Source organism: Alosa sapidissima, chromosome 21 (assembly GCF_018492685.1).
Source record: "Alosa sapidissima isolate fAloSap1 chromosome 21, fAloSap1.pri, whole genome shotgun sequence".
In the NCBI taxonomy this organism is placed as follows: Eukaryota; Metazoa; Chordata; class Actinopteri; order Clupeiformes; family Clupeidae; genus Alosa; species Alosa sapidissima.
Window position 1 is genome coordinate 30,960,407 of NC_055977.1, and position 20,616 is coordinate 30,981,022.

At 41.6% G+C, this 20,616-nt stretch overlaps 1 protein-coding gene across 4 annotated transcripts in view; it reads left to right on the top strand.

Moving 5' to 3' along the window:
* The window catches only part of slco2b1 (solute carrier organic anion transporter family, member 2B1), a 205,535-nt gene that overhangs the window by 176,014 nt on the left and 8,905 nt on the right, over positions 1 to 20,616 (top strand). For 3 of the 4 annotated variants that reach the window (XM_042076135.1, XM_042076136.1, XM_042076138.1), the window contains one exon: positions 5,172 to 5,292. In XM_042076135.1, the coding sequence (XP_041932069.1) occupies positions 5,172 to 5,292 (121 nt within the window). Of the gene's footprint in view, positions 1 to 5,171; positions 5,293 to 12,717; positions 13,090 to 20,616 lie in introns of those variants that run through there. The other variant, XM_042076137.1, reaches the window with a different exon arrangement.

Sequence of the window (20,616 nt, forward strand, 5' to 3'; positions counted from 1 at the left end):
GGGGCGGCAACAAGCATGCATTTAAAAATCTCACTGCACGCAATTGGATAACACTAGACCATGTTTACTCTGAATTATTTCGGACTTCGACACAATCGGATAACACTACGACCAATGTGTACTGTCCTCCAACGTTGCAGCGCTGTCTTCATCAGTTTAGCTGGTTTCCTGGAATGTTGGGGTAAAAGTAACGTGCATCATTGCTCTTTGCCAGAGTGTCTCGCAGAGACAATTCCATTGTGCTCTCGCGAGAACTCGGGATTTCCAGGGTAGGGGAGGGAGGCATTTTAGATCAAATTTAATTGAGACATAATAAAATTAATCTGAGAATGTAAAGCACTTTACAGATTGTACATGAAAAAAGTTGTCATTTTTGGATTCCCAAGAGCCAAATGTCTCCATGTAGGGTAGTGTCAAGCAGTGAAGTGATAGTGGAGCCACACAGATGAGGGGCGCTGCTTGTTCTGTCCCTCCCAAACTGCATTAAAATGGTGTGTTTAGCAACCAGAATTTCAGAAACTTCCGGACATCTGCCAATATTGTTGTCATTTTTGGATTCCCAAGAGCCAAATGGTGTCCCAAGAGACACCTGCCAATAAAAGTTGTCATTTTTGGATTCCCAAGAGCCAAATGTCTCCATGTAGGGTAGTGTCAAGCAGTGAAGTGATAGTGGAGCCACACAGATGAGGGGCGCTGCTTGTTCTGTCCCTCCCAAACTGCATTAAAATGGTGTGTTTAGCAACCAGAATTTCAAAAACTTTTCAGGGGAGAAACTTCCGGACACCTGCCAATATTGTCCGGACCCCTCTCAGAAATTACTTCCAACGTCCCTGCAGGGAGTTATTTATAATTTGGCCAGATTGTTTCACTTCCCTATACCACAACCCCCACACTTTTAAAAAGCTTGATACGCCTCTGCTCTATGGAGATTCTTGAAGTAGTCCTGAACTGTACATGCCCACATGTTTCCTTTCAGGGCCAAAATGCCCGACCACAGGGATCGATAGTCCCCCTCTTGGAGTATTAACACCCAAATAGTTAACACTCAGGGCCAGATATACTAACGTTTTTGCGCCCACTTCAGGCGTATTTGATTCGCAACGTGCACATAAAAATATTGCGAGGTATGTACAAACAGGCCGCACTGAGGAAAAAGCGCAGACTGCCTGTCGCGGGAGCTGTGAATGGCTATTTGCGATTTTCTGTGTCATGCATATGCATTCATAGGAGGGTCAGGGGAAAGTGTGAGTATCGTGCAAACATAAGGGAGGAGAAGTGCTAATAGTGATTGATTAGGTATCCCACCATATGTATGAAAACTTGTGCCTGTTAAAAGCAGGTGTAATCCAATTCGTGGTTAAATGCGTCAATTAGAGACACTTTTAGAGACAGCTGAATCAGTATTCAGAGCATCGGTTTTCTTCATTGTACTATGTCAAAAGCAACCTTAAATTTTCTTTGCCTTTTTAATATCGTATTTTCACTTAAACAACATACACTTCCCATCTGCTAGACTAGGGTATTCAGTCATAGCCGTAGTCTACGTGCAGTAAATAGTTCAAGTATTTTTTAAGTAGATTAGTAGAACTGCTAGGCCTACTCTGTATGTCGATGTTCGTTGACATCTTATTATCATAAATGAACGCTAAAGTTTGATTCTAATCATAGTATTTAGCGGTGGCTTTCTTCTAACCTATTTAAATGATTTTACATTTCCAAGACGTTTGTATATTTTATTTACACAGAATCACATATTACAACATGGTGTCACGTAACTCTCGAATCGCAAAGAACGAGCTGTTACATGACTATGCCCTGATCTGTCTATTCTGTTAGAATGACAGGACAACTACTTAACAAAATCCCCATTTTCCCAACTAAGGACAGCAATAGTACTACAAGGAATAATAGTATTGAAACAAAGAGTGCTCTGTGAACTGGCCAATGAACATTTGATCAGTTAGCAGAAAGCATCTGAGAAAAGTTTGGTCTTAAGTCTAGACTTAAAACTGGCTACAGTTGGGGAGAGAATGGACTAATATCAAATAGTTTGAAGAGAAATTACACAACTATACCTGATTTAAGTTTGGGTGCCATACACTCCGAGGTTGTTCCGTTTTGTCAATGATACAATGACATATAGCTACTGTTTTGGACATCCCACCATGACGAATTAGGCTATATGCAGCGAATGATAGGCTATTTGCAGCCAATATCGCCTCAGTATTTTGGCTATTCTTGCTGCTGCTGACCTGAGAGCTGCCATACTAACTGACAAACTGTCGCTGTCAAAATCCACCGAGCTGCTAATCTGCTGATCTGAAGATTCAGACTGTTCCTGGCTTCCAGTGCTCTCCAAACTGCCAGTAAATCTTCCAGGTTAGTCAGTCATAAAGACACGCTGTGCGCAGTTTCATGCAAGTCGTCATCATTGCCCTTGGACATTATTCAGCCAGATAGATGCAAGCAATTTGTCTAATTTAACATGGAATTTTCTTTTTTTTAACTTTTTCTATCATTTGTTCATTTGTTTGTTGTCCGTCTTGTATGTCTTGGTGTCACAGGTACATTGGCAATTACGCCACACCATCTGGCATCTTTTGTCTTGTGTGTCATTTGTTATTTTGTAAATATATTTGTTTATGTCTCGGTGTCACAGGCACGCTGGCGAGTACGCCGCTCCATCCGGCATGTTTTGTCTTGTGTGTCAGTGTTGTGTGTGGAGCACTTTTGGTGCACTCTGTGTCCATTATCTTGTTTGATCTGTTTTCATTTAATTATTTTAATTGTTTGTATTGTAGCGTCGGCGCAAAAAGACAGTGTTAGCGTTCTCCCGCGAAAGGCATGCTGGGATACGGGGGTGAACATTTGGGGTTTATGTCTTTATATCTCCTAAGTTATACGTGTAAAGTTAGCGTCTTTATTGTGACAAGTTTCCCTTTTAGTTCTCCCTCGTGTGTGATCCTTTTTGTGTGGGGGGCTGCGTCCTCCCCTGTATGTGTAGTGTGTGTGTGTCTGTTTGACCTGCCCCGTGTGTATTGTGTTCTGTATCTTGGTGTGTCTTGGTCTTGGTCTGTGTGCTCTCGTTCTCAGCTAATAAACCTTTTGATTGGATAACTGTGTGTGTCGCTATCAAATCGTTACATTGGTGTCAGAAGCGACTTTCGAACATGGCCTCCGCCCAGCGAGTGAAGCTGGGAATGGAAGACCATACCTCTGGGTGGAGGCCCACGCAAGAGGATCCGGAGAGAGTCCTTGTAAGGGCTGCTAAAAAGCTCGGGGCCTTCTATCGTGACTGCCGACGGAGGAGAGGAGCTGTCGTCTGGACCTGCCTGCTGCCATGGGAGGAGATCTTGCCGGAAGAGGGGCCTGAAGAAGCGTTCGCGGAGCAGACGACGCTGGCCTGGGCACTGACTCCGCTGCGAGCCGCAACGCATGAGCAGAGCCGAGGGAGAGCGGCGAGGAAGAGGTTCCTGGACGGTGGACGGTTGGCGGAGCCGCTGGAGGCAGCGAACTCACGACGGTGGGGCAGCTTCGACGGAAAGGCCCTCTGAACTCTGAACTTTAAAACTTTTGGGTGCGTGTGAGAGGCACCGTGCTGTGTAGGCGCCAGTTCTAGTTGGCCTGTTGGCCGGCGCCTTTAAAAAATTAAAAAAAAAAAAAACAGTTTGTTGTGTGGAGTTCGTTAGCATGACCATCTCGGGGGTCGTGCCTTCGCCGAGGCCGCGAAGGAGTGAAACGGGCCGGGAGCAGAGCAGGACGGCTCTGCGAGATGGCAACACGAGGAGGGACGCCGAAGACGGTAGCTGCAGCGGGAGAGCTCAGCGCGGTCCGGTTGCTGCGGAGTCGGTGCCTGTCTGTCCTGGTCAGCGACTCGACGGAGCGGAGTGGCGTTGGTGCAGCTTCATCTGACCCCCCCTCGAACCCCGGTGCTTGGTACAGTGTCGACGGTTGAAAAGGCCACCTAGGAAAGTGCAGGAGCTGGTGACGAGCGGGGTCGGCCACGTGGCTGCTAGCACGCCCGAACTGGATTGCTAGCAGCGTGGCGCCCCGTTGAGTGAGCTCCTGCGGCGTGTGCACCCCACGTGATTTGGTGGTACTGTCGCACTGGACTGAGTGGCGGGCGACGCGCGCCGACGCTAGCATGTGGCTACCTCGTGGTCGTTGCCGAGGACGGCAATGGCTTGTTGGGGGAGCTATGTAGCGCGCGCGAAAGGCATGCTGGGATACGGGGGTGAACATTTGGGGTTTATGTCTTTATATCTCCTAAGTTATACGTGTAAAGTTAGCGTCTTTATTGTGACAAGTTTCCCTTTTAGTTCTCCCTCGTGTGTGATCCTTTTTGTGTGGGGGGCTGCGTCCTCCCCTGTATGTGTAGTGTGTGTCTGTTTGACCTGCCCCGTGTGTATTGTGTTCTGTATCTTGGTGTGTCTTGGTCTTGGTCTGTGTGCTCTCGATCTCAGCTAATAAACCTTTTGATTGGATAACTGTGTGTGTCACTATCAAATCGTTACAGTATGTTTGTTATGTCTCTGTCTGTCATAATGTTACCATCATTGCCTCTCCGTCCGGCGTCATGTCTTTGTTTGTTTTCACTTAACATTTATGCTGCCAAACTTGCACTTATTGTCAAGGAGAATTGCAAGTGCAGCCACTGTCACACATTGAACAAAGTAGTCACCTAGCGTGCACCTAGCATAGGTGGCAGCGCCTTGTAGGAGGAAAACCAGCCTTGCAATTTAGCTGACGGTGAGACATTTCGGGAGAATCGTGAAGCATTACCAAGTCAATAGATATAGCTCTATTTGGAGATTGTCTTCGTCTGTTGCTAGTCATTCGGCTCCAAAACAAATGCAAGTGTACCATGTCCAGGGGGAAGTGCTCAAACTGTGAGAAGTATTTACAATGGCAAGGTAAAATATAAATATTCTGCAACTCTAGGGGGAGCTCTAGAGTCGCAAAAATACCCAAAACTGCATTGGATACCTTTAAAATACTTGTTTTACACCATAACAATCAGATCTTCCCTATGTGAGTGTAAAACAAAGACAGGCAGAGAGATGAGTAGAGAAAGAGAGAGAGAGAGAGAGAGAGAGAGAGAGAACCGTAGAGACTTGCCTTGACAGTTACAGTAAATTATTTAATAACAACAATACTCTGTCTCCTTACAGCATTTTTGCCAGCACCTGTCCTGTATGGAAAGGCCATAGATACAACTTGTATTCTGTGGGGGGAAAAGTGTGGGAAACAAATGGCATGCCAGTACTACGATCTGGATAAGTTCAGACAGAGGTAAGCTTCTTTTTGTCCTGTCCACATGCCAACACGGCTGTCCATTTGGTATTGATATCCAACCAGGGCCGGAGTGGGACACTTCATTTTACTGGGAAAATACAAGTTCCAGTGGAAATCTAGAAATAGTCATTCATAAACTTCAGGAGCAGGGACGTGCACAGAGCAGGACTAATGTTGCCTGGGCAACTGCCCGTCTGCCTTCTTTGGCTGAGATGCCCCTTCCAAAAATAAACATTATTTTCAGGGGTTAAAGTTATCCATTGCTTCGACAAATATCCGTCAACTTATTTCCGTAGAGGACATCCCAGCTAGCACAGTTACGTTGCCATTACGTTGGTGCAATGTAATTTAATGAGTCAAAGGTAACAATTCGTAACCATAATGTAACTCCCAAACGTCGCCAATCCGTAACAGCTACATCAGGTTACGTGGCAGCAACATGGAATGCCATTTTGCCATGTTGGAGAGTTACGTTGCGGTTACGAATTGTCACCTTTCACTTTCCACGTTCCTGCGACATTGTGGCAAGGTATTTTTGGTCATTCAATTACATTGCAGCAATGTAATGGCAACGCCACTGTGCTAGCTGGGTTACCAACTGACAACATTATCAGTAGACCAGGTCAGGATGTTGCGGCAACAGTATTTACGGTAATACGATAACTTTTCCAAGAGACCATAGCATGACATTGCGGCAACGTTATCCACATTATCAACTGGCAACGTTATCAGTGGATCAGGTAAAGATGTTGCGGGCAAGATTACTCATGGTACCAAATGGCAACGTCATCAGCTGACCCGATGACGATGACGACGTTGTGGCCCCATTCTTGACGGTACCAAATGGCAACATCATCAGCTGACTAGTTCTGAACATTGTTGGCAACATCACTCAATACTACATGGCAACGTCATCTGCTGACCAGGTGAAAAACGTCACGGGAATGTCACCCACGGTACCAAATAAAATCATCAGCTGACCCAATGACGGCGTTGTGGCTCCATTCTGGACGGTACAAAATGGCAACATAATCAGCTGACATAATCAGCTGATCAGGTTAGGACGTTGCGGGGATGTTTCCCATAGTACTAAAAGGCAATGTCATCAGCTGACCCGATGACGACATTGTGGCCCCAGCACCAGCCACAAAATATGTAGCATCGGTATAAAACTTTTAAAATCTCTAAAAACAATCACAAATAGGGCAGTATCACAGGTCATCAATTGTGGTTGGTATTTAAGCCTACTGCAACTGGATTGATAAAGGGTCATGTCACCTGGCTATATTGTGTTTAAGAAGAGCAAAAGCTATCAGCATGATATGATAATTTATTTGGTTGTGTTTTTGTAAAAACAACCAAACAATCAGAGAGGTCATGCCATAGATTTTTTTGTGATTTATTCTTATACATACACATTGGAAGTCAATGAATTTATTTTTGAATAAGAATAAATTCTAAGATTGTATTCATGTTTAGTTCATATTTCTGAGTTTTTAGATTATATTCAACTTTATTGTCATTGCACAAGTGAAATACCACTAACAAAATGCAGTTTTACATCCAGTGGTGCAAATGAGTAGGCTAACTGACATGTCAAAAAGTGCATCCATGAAATGCGACACTAGACCATTCCATGCACATACAGTAGGTAGCCTACTGAAGACAGCTGAAGGTCTGTGGCTAAAGCAGCCCTAATTGAAGAGTTGTGAAGGGTTTTTTATCGGAACCGATAATGTTCTTGTAAAGGCGCATTAAGCATTACTAAGCCAGAGTAGTGTTACTGTATGTTGCGCATAAAGCATGAGGTGGGTTCAAATTTGACTGATAGAAGCAAATAGTCATGGTGGACTTTTTTATATTTTTTCCTTTTTTTGAGTTTTAAATCTGAATGGTCTGGATTCTAAGTTGTTTGTTGTAAACTGAACTAAAAATGCAAAGCAACAAGGCGATTACCACAAACTTCTGCCTCAGCTTGCCTAATCTGAATGCACCTTGTCTCGATAGAAGATACTTTTGCTTTAGGCTAACATAGCCTACTGCTTGCTCGATTCGTGAGGACAATTCACAAGTTTTTTTTTTTTTTTTTGAGTTGGATTCTTTGGATACCAGGCCTACACAGTAGAAATGCTATTTAATCGCATTTACTACAACTACCAAGTTGAAATCAAAGTATTACATTAATACACAGGATTAGGTGTTATAATCCCTTGTGCCAAAATCCAAGCCCCTGCCCAAATTAACTTAAAAAAGCACGCTAACCACCAATCAGAGGTGAAAAAAAGTACGAAAATATTGTACTCAAGTAAAAGTACCAATACTTTGATGAAATATTACTCAAGTACAAGTTAAAATACTGATCTGAAAATGTACTCAAGTAAAAGTAAAAAGTAGTTCATTTAAAATGTAATTTAAGTAAAAGTTACTTTAGTTACTTTTTTTTTGGGCTACCAGTGGGGTATACTACGAATCTCGATTAGTGGGTTAGCGAGGTATGTTGCGCTCAAAGCCAGGGTATGCTGTGACACGAAAGTGGATCTGTTTTAGTGTCGCTATATCACCATGGTATCTTATGCTGTCAACCAAACCTGGTCGGGAGGAGGTTATGTGCTAAGTTATAACTCAAATCGTGTAATCTACCGCCCATTGACCAATCAATTGTCTAAAAAACGAAGTTATCTCACGTGTAGGATTCTGTCATATATCTTACAGGTGGAGCTCCGCCTCTACTAACATTTTGGATCTCGAATGCGCTTTAATAATGCTGTGCGTGCAAATATCCCACTATGGACGTGCATACCACACAACAACTGATGACAATTGATTTATTTGATGTTATAGGTTAGACACAAAAAATGACCGCAGTGTAGATTAAGCTATCACTCATGAATGCGGAAGTAAATGTTTTTAAATAGAGGCGGTCTTGTGCGTCTCCACATTTCACAATTGGCCAACGTCATCCCAACACCGAGAACGCGCACAGATCTGAGCTGAAAGCCTAGTTTGACAAATATATTACATAACTGCTATCGTAGTATCACTCAACGTATACCCCTGAGTCAAGGCTTTGTGAAGCCTCGATATGTCTACATAGCCTAGATATGTCTAACGTGCTTCGCAGTATACCCCACTGAACAACCAGTTTTACCAGAGACTTTCTAATGAGGAGATACAGCACTCAAAAAATCCTCCATAGTAATGCATGGGGTTAGTTTGTAACGGCAATATGGCAGTTGTCTACACATATCACAACCCTTCCGCGGCAAAACGTCAACATGTGAATACATTGAGCCAATCATGTGGTGTGTTGTGAATACATTGAGCCAATCATGTGGTGTGCTATGAAGACATTGTGCCAATCATCTGTTGTCCGCTGGAGCAAGATTAGTGTCGTGAAGCCTAACGCACACACATTTCTGCCAAAATAGATGCCCGATAAGTGCCCAAAAAGCGTTGCAATATGGCCGCCGAGTGGAGGTACTTGCCTAAAAGGACTTTGGTCCTAGCTCGAGTTGCTGCAGCCAGCAGCTAAGGCAGCCATGTTCATGCTCCCCATGTGTAGCACTGTAGCTGCAGCAACTCGAGCTAGGTAAAACTGATTGTTTTTGTTTTGTTCATACCGACAGTACTCAGTCACGTTGAGAAATGGAGATCTATGGGAGTTCTCCTTTGAGCAGTAGTTGATTTTCAAAGTTAGTTGCACTCATCCTTGGTCGCTTTGCAGTGAACAGTAATCCAGCACAACTGAAAAGCCCCTCATAGGCAGCTGAGGCAGGCAGGCCAATGTTGAGTTGCAGAGAGTTTTTTTTTTTTTTTTTTTTTTAGAAACGAGCACAAGGTTCAGCAGATTAAAGGGCATCAAACGGGGGGGGGGGGGGGGGGAGTGGGAAGTATAGGGCCCCAATGGAGGAGAGGGCCCTTGAAAAGTGGAATACGGGGGGCACAACATTTTCACCAGGCATTAGTAATAACTCAGGTAATCCACACATAAAAAATCGAAACAACTCCATAAGTAGAGTCATGTGTAATGAAGTGGAATAACACAGGGAAAAAGTATTGAACACGCTAAGAAAAAGCACTAAGGCAAGGAAAGGGAAGGAACGAGCTGGAATCTGTAAGTAGTTAGAGAGTAGTTATCCTTTCTATCTGTGCAAATTAATATAAGCTTGGTTAGTAGCCTACATATTGATGGGCTATAAAAAGGTTTTTCATTACCAAGGTGTCACACAAGAAACATTTCATGATAGATAAAAGCAAAAAGCTCTCCCAAGACCTTTGCAACCTTATTGTTGCACAACATATCAATGACGCTGCTTACAGATGCATTTCAAAACGTCAGAATCTTCCAGTAAGCAGCATGGGAGCCATTATCTGCAAGTGGAAGGAACATCACTGCATCATCAACCGACCATGCACAGGATCTCCTCGCAATATTTCTGACCAGGGGGCCAAGGACCACTCTGAGAAAGCTCCAGAAAGACTTGAAGGCAGCCAATTCAATTAAATTCAATTAAACAGTTCTGGAAGTAACTAAAGATCAGGATTCACAAGAGGGACCCCTGGAATCTGTTTAGAACAATGGGCCAAAATCACACCTGATACTGCGACTAATAAGTTTTGTCATACAGGAAATATCTTGAAGCTGTCATTACAAACAAAGGCTTTTCCACAAAGTATTGAAGAAATTTCAGTAGGTACGTTCAATACTTTTTTCCTAATTACTAATTACTGAAACAAATTTAAGCGTTCAATACTTATTTCCACCATAGGCTATATTTATTTTACCTGAATATTTTAACTTCCAAATTAAATGTCAAAATGAATGTCAGGCGAAATGTAAAGTTTGACTGACTGGATGTTGTATATAAAACATAGTGAAAACTGTCTAAGGTCACTCTCACTCTCCCATGCTAAAGAGCTAAATGGTTTAGTCCGCCTGCACGATAGGCTAGTCTATCTTTTGTTTATTTAGTTGAGCAACGCTAGTAGTGGACCGCTAATTGTTGTGCTGCTAGTGCAATTTCTTTCTCCAAGAAAGCCAAGTCAGGTTACCAAAAACAAAGTCCGAAACAGGAAAAAGAGAGACCAAAAATCAGGGGAAACAACTGCTAATAAACTTCTTTCCAAAGAAAGGTCTTTCTCCGCAATCATTAGTGCTAAAACGAACTGAGACAACCCATTGAAATAGCGGAAAATACACTTTCATAGGCACATGCAATCTGAGGCATCTCATGATTCAGCTCCATCTCTATCACTTTCAGAAAGACTGCATGGCGCCAGCTTGATTCATGTCCTGTTGTAGGCTACATGTCCTGTTGTAGGCTACATGTCCTGTTGTAGGCTCTCCCTTTCTGTTTTCGTTATTCTTAACTTTTTTTTTACTCAAGTAACGAATGGGATTTTTGATGTAGCGAAGTACAATACTTCACTCAAAATGTAATCAAGTAAAATTTAAAATACCAATTTTCTAAACTACTTAAAAAATACAAAATACACAGAAAAACTACTCAATACAATAATGTGAGTAAATGTATTTCGTTACTTTCCACCTCTGGTATTTCGTTACTTTCCACCTCTGCCACCAATCTACCAACCAATGGTCATAAACACAAGACAAATGGCCCATCTAACAGCAGTATGCAGCATGTCATTGGGGTTATCAAGTGGGCACCCTCATTCACCGATGTTTCGTTAAGTTAGGCCCACGACACCTCATGAAGACGTAACAGTGAAACCAGCGTCTTGGAGACACTCCCCTCCATTTTGTCACCATATTACCACATTAAAGCTGCAGTTAGCAAGTCTGACAGATTGAGGGGGAAATGTTGAATGTTTACAACTCTCATGCCCCTCCCCCACTACCACCGAGCACCCTCTCATCGAGTTTGTGCTCGTCATTGCGCACCAGACTGCACCAGACTGTGATTGACAGTCAGATCTCACACAGCCCTGCTCTGATTGGACCAGAAGAACCGGGAGCTGTGGATTTTTGCAAAACAAATAACAGGCTCTAGGTGGAGGTAGAAGTGTGGGTTTTTTTCTAAAACCAGTTGATTTATGTTGTTCTGTCAGAGCATAGTGTCGGTTTCAGTGAATATGATCAAAAAAATCTTGCCAATTACAGCTTTAAGATACAGTATTCAAATACCCTTAACCAACCTAGGCATGGTCTATCAGTTGCTAAGTGGTTGCTAGGGTACTTAAGGTGGTTGCTAGGGTGTTGCTAGGGTAATTATAGTGGTTACTATGCTATCAAAAGTGGTTGCTAGGGTAATAATGTTGGTTGCTAAGGTGGTTGCTAGGTTGACATTTTTAACCCTTAAGAACATAGGTTTTATTTAAACCAACGTACTCCACTGGGTGAGTTTTTTGGGCTGCGTCACTAGGCGTTCTACACAACATTCTATAGTCATTATTAGGTGGCCTACAATCTATGCAGTGTTAGCATGGCCTGATCTGTTTTATTTCACGTGAACATTGCAAAGTACCACACACACACACACACACACACACACACACACACATGCTTTCATCATGTGATCACATGTGTTGCATGCATGCACCTGATTACGCAAATGAAGTCGCGCTGACAACGTGCTACAATTGTCACGAGGATAACAGGACACGCGAATATCTCTGCTCTTACCTCAGACGGATGTTTAACTCCAAGGAAGTTTTTGTTGTCGTCCGTTTCCTTCCTTCACATGGATTTTACGTAAGTGCCCTTATAATTTATGTATCAAATCTAGAAATCAGTTCATAAGTTATAGCGTTATCATTTACAGCAATTGATGTTGTAGCCTACAGATGTCATTATTATATAATGTTAGCATACTGGTCTTTGTTGTGTTTGAGGGGAAGAGGGCAAGATAGTTGGTCGATGGTAGTGAACTCTGTGAGTAGCCAGTCAGGATATATACTTTTAGAAGTGGAAGACACACTAAAGAAAGTGAACGTCTAGGCTAACGAAGGCTATCATATTCCATCCATTCAATAAACCTAATTCTGTTAGCACAAATCTTAAACCAGGCAGACGAGGCATGAAAGGAAATTTGCTGTTTTGAATGAACACAATGCACACAATATGAGAATTTTACTTTCTAAACCTAGGGGTTTCAATATCTGATAAAGGATGTTTCAGTTTAAAATTTTGGAAACAAGGTAAATGACAAAAATGAATGTCTAAAACGGTCAGATTAATTCAAGAACTTTGAAGCCATTTATTGGAAGGCCCATGAGGCAAACACGTGTGCCTCATGTAGGCATGAACAGACACACACACACACACACACTCGCAGACAGACACACACACAGGAACAGGAACAAAAAGTTGTCATTTGTCTGTTTAGAACTATAGATTATTGAAATATTAACTACTGTTTGTATGTTTTTTGTCTTTTTCTGACATGACTGGACACTCAGAAATGCTTGAGGGTGTGGTATTCCTCAAAGCAGGGAGTCACACACAGTGGTACATCACAGGGGACACACATGTGCTTGGTGGCCTTCCGCAGCTGTTGACGCCTGGTTGTTGTCTGGCAGACCCTGCAACGCCTCCTTGTGCGAATACCCTGCTGAGATGTCTGTGTCACCAGTGATGGGAAGTGGCGAGCAGTGAGACGGACTGGGTTGTCAAGTGTTGGATGGCCACCACTTGAAGGCCTCCTCGCAGTGTGGAATTCCTCCAGCAGCTGATGTGCCAAGTTCTCTCTAAACCGAGCATATGTCATCTCCTGTCTGGTCAATTCATGGTGGAGCACATAGCTATTGAAAACAGCCACGTCCAGCACATAAAAAAATAGCTTCTTGTACCACTTGAAGGACTTTCGAGCACAGTCAACAAAGGTGTTTCGTTTATCTAAATTATCCACAGATCCCATTTTCTTGTTATATTCCACCACACAGACTGGCTTCACCACTCCTTGACCTGTGGCATAGTCCACTTTGCCCGTTGGTAGCATGTCTCCGGAGTGCACAGTGGACAAAACATGCACATCACGCCTATCATCCCATTTCACAGCCAGCATTTGTCCATTATTGAAAAATGCAGCATCACCTTTAGACATTTTTTTAGGGAAATGTGCCATGCCTTTCCTGTTGGCTCAGTACCTCAGTACCACAGGCACCAGTTGTATGCTGCAAAAGATGAGTAAAAGGGCAGGGCTGGTGTACCAATTATCCACATATAGAATGTGACCTTTATCCAGAAAAGGCTCCAGCAATGTGAGAACAACTGACCCAGAAATCCCCACACCCTCAGACATGGTAATATCTGTCAATTTCCCTGTGTAAATTATCATGTTCTGAACATATCCTGTCTTTACGTCACACAACACAAACAGTTTGATGCCAAATCGATGTCGTTTTGATGGAATGTACTGTTTGAAGGATAGTCGCCCTTTCCACTTCATCATCGACTCGTCAATACATAGGTCTTGGTGGGGATAAAAAATCTGGCTGAAAGATGTGATAATTGGGGTCAAAACAGATCGAATTTTTTGGAGGGGGTCAGTTGAGGTCATGCCGGTGAAATGCAGAGCTCTGAGTAGCAAAAGGTAGCGGTCCTGAGAGAACACAGTGGCAAAGAATGGTGTGGATAGCAGGGGATTTGTGGTCCAGTAATCTCTGATGTTGTTCTTTTTAACTAGACCCATGAGAACTAAGATGGCCAAAAAGAGATACAATTCAGCTATTGTGGTGTCCACCCACCTTGCCAGCTTTCCAACACAGTTTAACTTCTCCCTCAGTGTCTGGGCATAGCTGTTGGTCTCTGCCACAATAGTAGCCACAGTGGAGGGAGAGAGAAACATTTTAAAACACTCCACCCCTGATAAAGACCTGGCAAAGTTGACACTTTTCGGACGAAAGTTTCCTTCCCTCCAGTTGACATCCCCCGTGTCCTCCGACACCTCTTCCTCCAGAGCTGCCAAATTGTCCGGCAACTCCTCGTCAGAGGAGTCACTTTCCACAGGTGCAGGTTCGGGTTCAATGTCCACATCAGAGTCGTCATTAGATGTAAAAATAACCCTGATCTCTTCATCAGTAAGCTGACGGCTTTTCAAATGTGCCATGACTAATGTAATATTATCGATGATATTGTATAGCGTCTGTAAATACTATGATTTTTTCTGAATGAATGAACTTCGAGATGCCGGTCGCTGTAATGTTTTGCATTGACGGACTTGATGGATGCACTGCTATTGCGCAAATAAAGCTGTGATTATAATGAGACAAGATAAAGATGTATGCGCATTTCTTGTGCGAGTTTTAATGTCATGAATGTAGCAAACTATGTTTCCTGAGCCGTGCGTTACTCAAAGCTACATAGCTTGTGAATGAACGATGTTTGTTTCCAGCATTCCGTACATTTCACGGTCATTTTGATTTCATCTTATCAGTGGCCATGAGATTTCACTAAACACTGAATAACATCATCATTTAATTTTTAAAAATCACTAATTTTGCTTGTTTTATTGTGCTTGGTGTAATGACTGACATTCAGAAATATGGCAATACATGGCAGTGAAGCTAGCAACATTTGTAGCCTCCTGTAAGTAAACGTCTTTCCAATACTTGCCACTTCCGTGGATTTTGTCATGCATAGCCCGACCACACAATCATAATATAAACTAGATCTGCAAAATGTGGACATAACAAAATGGTAGTGGAAAAGTGAGTTGCGAGAGACCAATTTTGACTTTGAGAATGTACAATGTCAGCCCATGTTAGCCAACAAGTGGTAGCCCATTGTTAAGCAGCAATTAGAATACTTATGTAGCAACATTCCAAACACAAAAGTGTGACGGTACGCTTTTACGGATAGTTAACGGCCGTCACACCAGTGTGACGGTACGTTCTTAAGAGTTAAAAGTGGTTGCTACAGTGGGCAGTGCTTCGACTTGGCCAGCTTCACTCGCGGTCCGCGCGCGGGATCACGCGACTTTAATTTGTATTTTTCCAGTGACGCTGCAACGACGCTGCAACAACCCAAACAACCGGTAGATGTCTCAAGTGAGCAGGGTGTCTCGTAAAAAGAAATGGAGCCTGGAAAACCCTACACAGACTTCACTACAGACTTGAGCAGACTGGTTTAGAAATAATTTAATAGCCAGAAATATGCCTGCCCTGCCCTAATAAAGAAATATTTGGTTAACTGCGAGTGAATCCCGTTTGCAGCCGTAGAAGAAACGCAGGACAAATTAAACATTCTGGTTTTCTCTGAGTGCAACGATGATAGACAGACATCATTTGGACAAAATATAGACCGTGGTAAAGTTGGTTTTATATTGGACGTTGGATATTCGACACATTCGAAAAATCTATTTAGCACTGACTATGAGGGTCGAGTTTGTGTCAAACCAACTTTAATGTGTTTGAACAAGGCCTGCCTATATTACACAAAGCTTCTTTTGTCCAAAAACCGATGTTTTGATTTTATGAAATTTTTTATGCTGATAAAAGATTTCAATCTATTATGCGGCTTCACCTTTTGACTTACCCATACTAAAACACATCTCCTGAACTCGGCTTACTGCCCTTTCTAGTACACAAAGCTCCTTTTCCCCTAAAACCTACTCTTTGATTTTATACAATTTTTAATGTTAAATGTTTCAAATCTATTATGCGGCTTGCCCTTTTGACCTACCCATGTCAAAACTCATCTGGTGAACTCGGATTACTGCTCTATATAGTACACAAAGCTTCTTTTTCCCAAAAACCCATTCTTTGATTTTTATAAATATTTTTAATGTAAAAAAAAAAATGCTTTAAATGCTTTAAATCTATTATGCGGCTTGACCTTTTCACCTACCCATGTCAAAACACATCTGTTGCACTCAGCTAACTGCCCTTCATAGTGCACAAAGCTTCTTTTTTCTAAAAACTCACTCTTTGATTTTATATTAATATTTTACTATTCAAAAATGCTATACAGTAAATCTATTATGCGGCTTGACCTTTTGACCTACCCAAGTCAAAACGCATCTATTGCACTCAGGTACCTGCCCTACATAGTACACAAAGCTTATTTTTTTCAAAAACTCATTCTTTGATTTTATATAAATTTTTTACTATTAAAAAATGCTATAAATCTATTATGCAACTTCCACTTTCGACCTACCCATGTTAAAACACATCTGTTACACACAGCTAACTGCCCTTCATATTACACAAAGCTTATTTTTTCCAAAAACTCACTCTTTGATTTTATATGAATATTTTACTATTCAAAAATGCTATAAATCTATTATGCGACTTCCACTTTCAACCTACCCATGTTAAAACACATCTGTTACACTCCGCTAACTGCCCTTCATAATACACAAAGCTTCTTTTTTCCAAAAACTCCCTCTTTGATTTTATATAATTTTTTTACTGTAAAAAATGCTATACATTTATTATGTGCCTTCCCCTTTTGACCCACCCATCTCAAAACACATCTGCTGCACTCAGGTAACTGCCCTTCATAGTGCACAAAGTATCTTTTTTCGAAAAACTCATTCTTTGATTTTACATTAATTTTTTACTATTAAAAATGCTATAAATCTATTATGCGACTTCCACTTTCGGCCTACCCATGTTAAAACACATCTGTTACACTCAGCTAACTGCCCTTCATATTACACAAAGCTTCTTTTTTCCAAAAACTCACTCTTTGATTTTATATGAATATTTTACTATTCAAAAATGCTATAAATCTATTATGCGGCTTGACCTTTTGACCTACCCATGTCAAAACACATCTATTGCACTCAGGTAACTGCCCTACATAGTACACAAAGCTTTTTTTTTTTTTTTTTTCAAAAACTCATTCTTTGATTTTATATTAATTTTTTACTATTCAAAAATGCTATAAATCTATTATGCGACTTCCACTTTCAACCTACCCATGTTAAAACACATCTGTTACACTCCGCTAACTGCCCTTCATAATACACAAAGCTTCTTTTTTCCAAAAACTCCCTCTTTGATTTTATATAATTTTTTTACTGTAAAAAATGCTATACATTTATTATATGCCTTCCCCTTTTGACCCACCCATCTCAAAACACATCTGCTGCACTCAGGTAACTGCCCTTCATAGTGCACAAAGTATCTTTTTTCGAAAAACTCATTCTTTGATTTTACATTAATTTTTTACTATTAAAAATGCTATAAATCTATTATGCGACTTCCACTTTCGGCCTACCCATGTTAAAACACATCTGTTACACTCAGCTAACTGCCCTTCATATTACACAAAGCTTCTTTTTTCCAAAAACTCACTCTTTGATTTTATATGAATATTTTACTATTCAAAAATGCTATAAATCTATTATGCGGCTTGACCTTTTGACCTACCCATGTCAAAACACATCTATTGCACTCAGGTAACTGCCCTACATAGTACACAAAGCTTTTTTTTTTTTTTTTTTCAAAAACTCATTCTTTGATTTTATATTAATTTTTTACTATTCAAAAATGCTATAAATCTATTATGCGACTTCCACTTTCAACCTACTCATGTCAAAAAACATCTGCTGCACTCAGCTAACTGCCCTTCATAGTACACAAAGCTTATTTTTTCCAAAAACTCCCTCTTTGATTTTATATTAATATTTTACTATTCAAAAATGCTATAAATCTATTATGCGTCTTGACTTTTTGACCTACCCATGTCAAAACACATCTATTGCACTCAGTTAACTGCCCTACATAGTACAGAAAGCTTATTTTTTTTTAAAACTCATTCTTTGATTTTATATACATTTTTTAATATTCAAAAATGCTATAAATCTATTATGCGACTTCCACTTTGTGTAATATAGGCAGACCTTGTTTAAACACACATTAAAGTTGGTTTGACACAAACTCGACCATCGTAGTCAGTGCTAAATAGATTTTTCGAATGTGTAGAATATCCAACGTCCAAATATAAAACCAACTTTACCACGGTAAAATATAGAGCATATTAACCTCCGTTGCTCAGCCAAATGCCTTCCTGTTACGTCCTGTTATCACGGAGTTACAGGCGATAAATGATTTTTGATGGTCACAAGTTTATTCATTAGTGGTTTATTTTTTTGATAATTAAAGAGTGTTTTTCATTTAAAGGTTTGACTTCGTGCTTATTCAGTAGAGCATTTAGTGCTCTTCCCAATCCCAGACGTTCACATTGCATGTTTGTTTGTAATGGATGCAACCGCGAGATAGGCTACGCGTTTGACGGCAGTGAGTTGTTAACAGACATGAACCAAGACATATAGCCCAGCAGCAATCTAGGGACTGTTATTTATACTTATTTATTGAAGGGGCCACCGGAGGAATTTTGAGTGCTTCAGTCAAAAGTTGCATGACCCTCCCTTGCCTGCTAGAAATTGTTCAATGACCCTCCGACAGAATTGTTAAAAAAGACATGACCCTCCCCTGCCAATTGTCGCTGTCTTCCGCCCGCGCTGCTTTGCGCCACAGCCACACACTGTGATAACGTTCTTAAATCAATCTTTCCCGTGAGCTTGCATGCTACCAGTCCTTCCTTTTCAAATGTGTTGCGCCTGTTTGCTAACATGACCCTCGCCAGATGAATTTCGCTCTGCCTAGCTCCACTCATCCATCTGGAACCGATCCATTGGAATGGTGTTTCAGAAGGCTGGGCCTAATCAAAAAATGCTTGCTTATGATTGAATAAACCACTTGTCCGTCATCTATTGACGTGCTACTTCAACCACTCACATCGAAGCCAACCCGTGACACTGATAACAGTCTCACGGTCGTTTCTCTACTACGTCACATCTATGAAACTCCCGCCCTGCGTCCTGATTGGCTGAACCATAAAGTCGGTTGCAGAAATCACTCTCAATGGAAGAGGTCCCAGATGGATGTGAGTGAAGCTAGGCGGAGCTAAGCGGAACGAAATTCATCTGGCGAGGGTCAGGATACCTGTTTGCACAATTTCACAAATAATCATATGTGATTAATAATATGACAAATAATCCCTGTGCACGGGGACCGAGACAATGCATGGCAACTTTTTCCGTGTTTCTCACGTTTTTTAATTTCCCCCCGCTGCCGTTTTAATGTTTTCCCGTAGAATATCCCATATTTTAATACTCTCATAACAGCCCTGCCATCGGGCCTGTCTCTGTGTTGCCCTGTTGCTACCCCTTGCCCTTCCAGCGAAACAGATGTCTTCAAATCATTGCTTTCCTTGCTTGAAGGCGAACTGATGTTAACCTATTTAAGTTTAACGGCGTGATTGTCGTGAGAGCACAATTCATTGGGCTTGCATGATCGGCCTTATGTCTACGTGCGCACCTGAGGCTACTCAGCTACTAGAGAAAGAATTTCCCCTGTTTGTATGTTCACTCCAAGTTGGCCTACCATAACTTACTCTGCACTGTAGACCCTAACTGGCTATTTATATTTTTCTGTGAAATAAGCAAATGTATTTGTCATGGGGAAGTGTTTTTCCCCATGCATTTATTCTAGGCTACTGTCAGTGACTGACACGAGAGAAGCGGGGTCTGTGTTGTGTTGCGTTGCGTTAATTTATTTTCATTGGGCATGCCGTGCCGTCCACAGCTCTTCAGTTCGGACAAAGCCGAAATTACTCCTTTTGAAACAATGAGTGCAGGAAACGTTTGTATGGTTATATTGCTTGACGGGGGGATCCCAAGCAACTTTCGGCCATAAGGCTACTTTGAGAATATTTCAATTCACTCGACACTAATATTCAAAATGTTGAAAACTATTTCGGCATAGCCTATAAAGCAGTTTAATTAAATGGAATGTTAGTTGTAAACAAACAAGCTACTTGGTGAGGCTTGGCCTCACAGATGCGCTCGTGCCTTAGATGGCAGGAAAAATCTTCACGATATAGGCCTATTAACTGACCACCCGATTCACGTTGGCTGGGGGGAAGGGGGGCCATCAGACATTTGTGCCCAGTTAATCCGGCCCTGTCCCCAACAAATCACACCTTCCCACCTCTGTGACAGCTTAAAAGAAGTCGAGAGGACTCCTAACTCACAGACCTATTCTCAAACCTGCGGCATTTTGCCGTGTTTTGAAATCCTATGCAGCTACAGGAGCTTCCAATTGTGAGGAAGCAATTTTACATTGTAGGCATAACTAACATGCAATAACGCCACCAACAACAACCAAAACTAGGCTAATCATTGTCAACATGTAAATTAAATGTAACATTATTGTGAATCAAATTAAAATGTTTTCTTTTGCAAACGTAGGCATAGTAACAGAATAATTTAATAATGTTACAAAGATACTACATCAATCCGTATGTTTCATTAGGCTACTAGGCTATTTGTTTTGCCTTACTCTTGA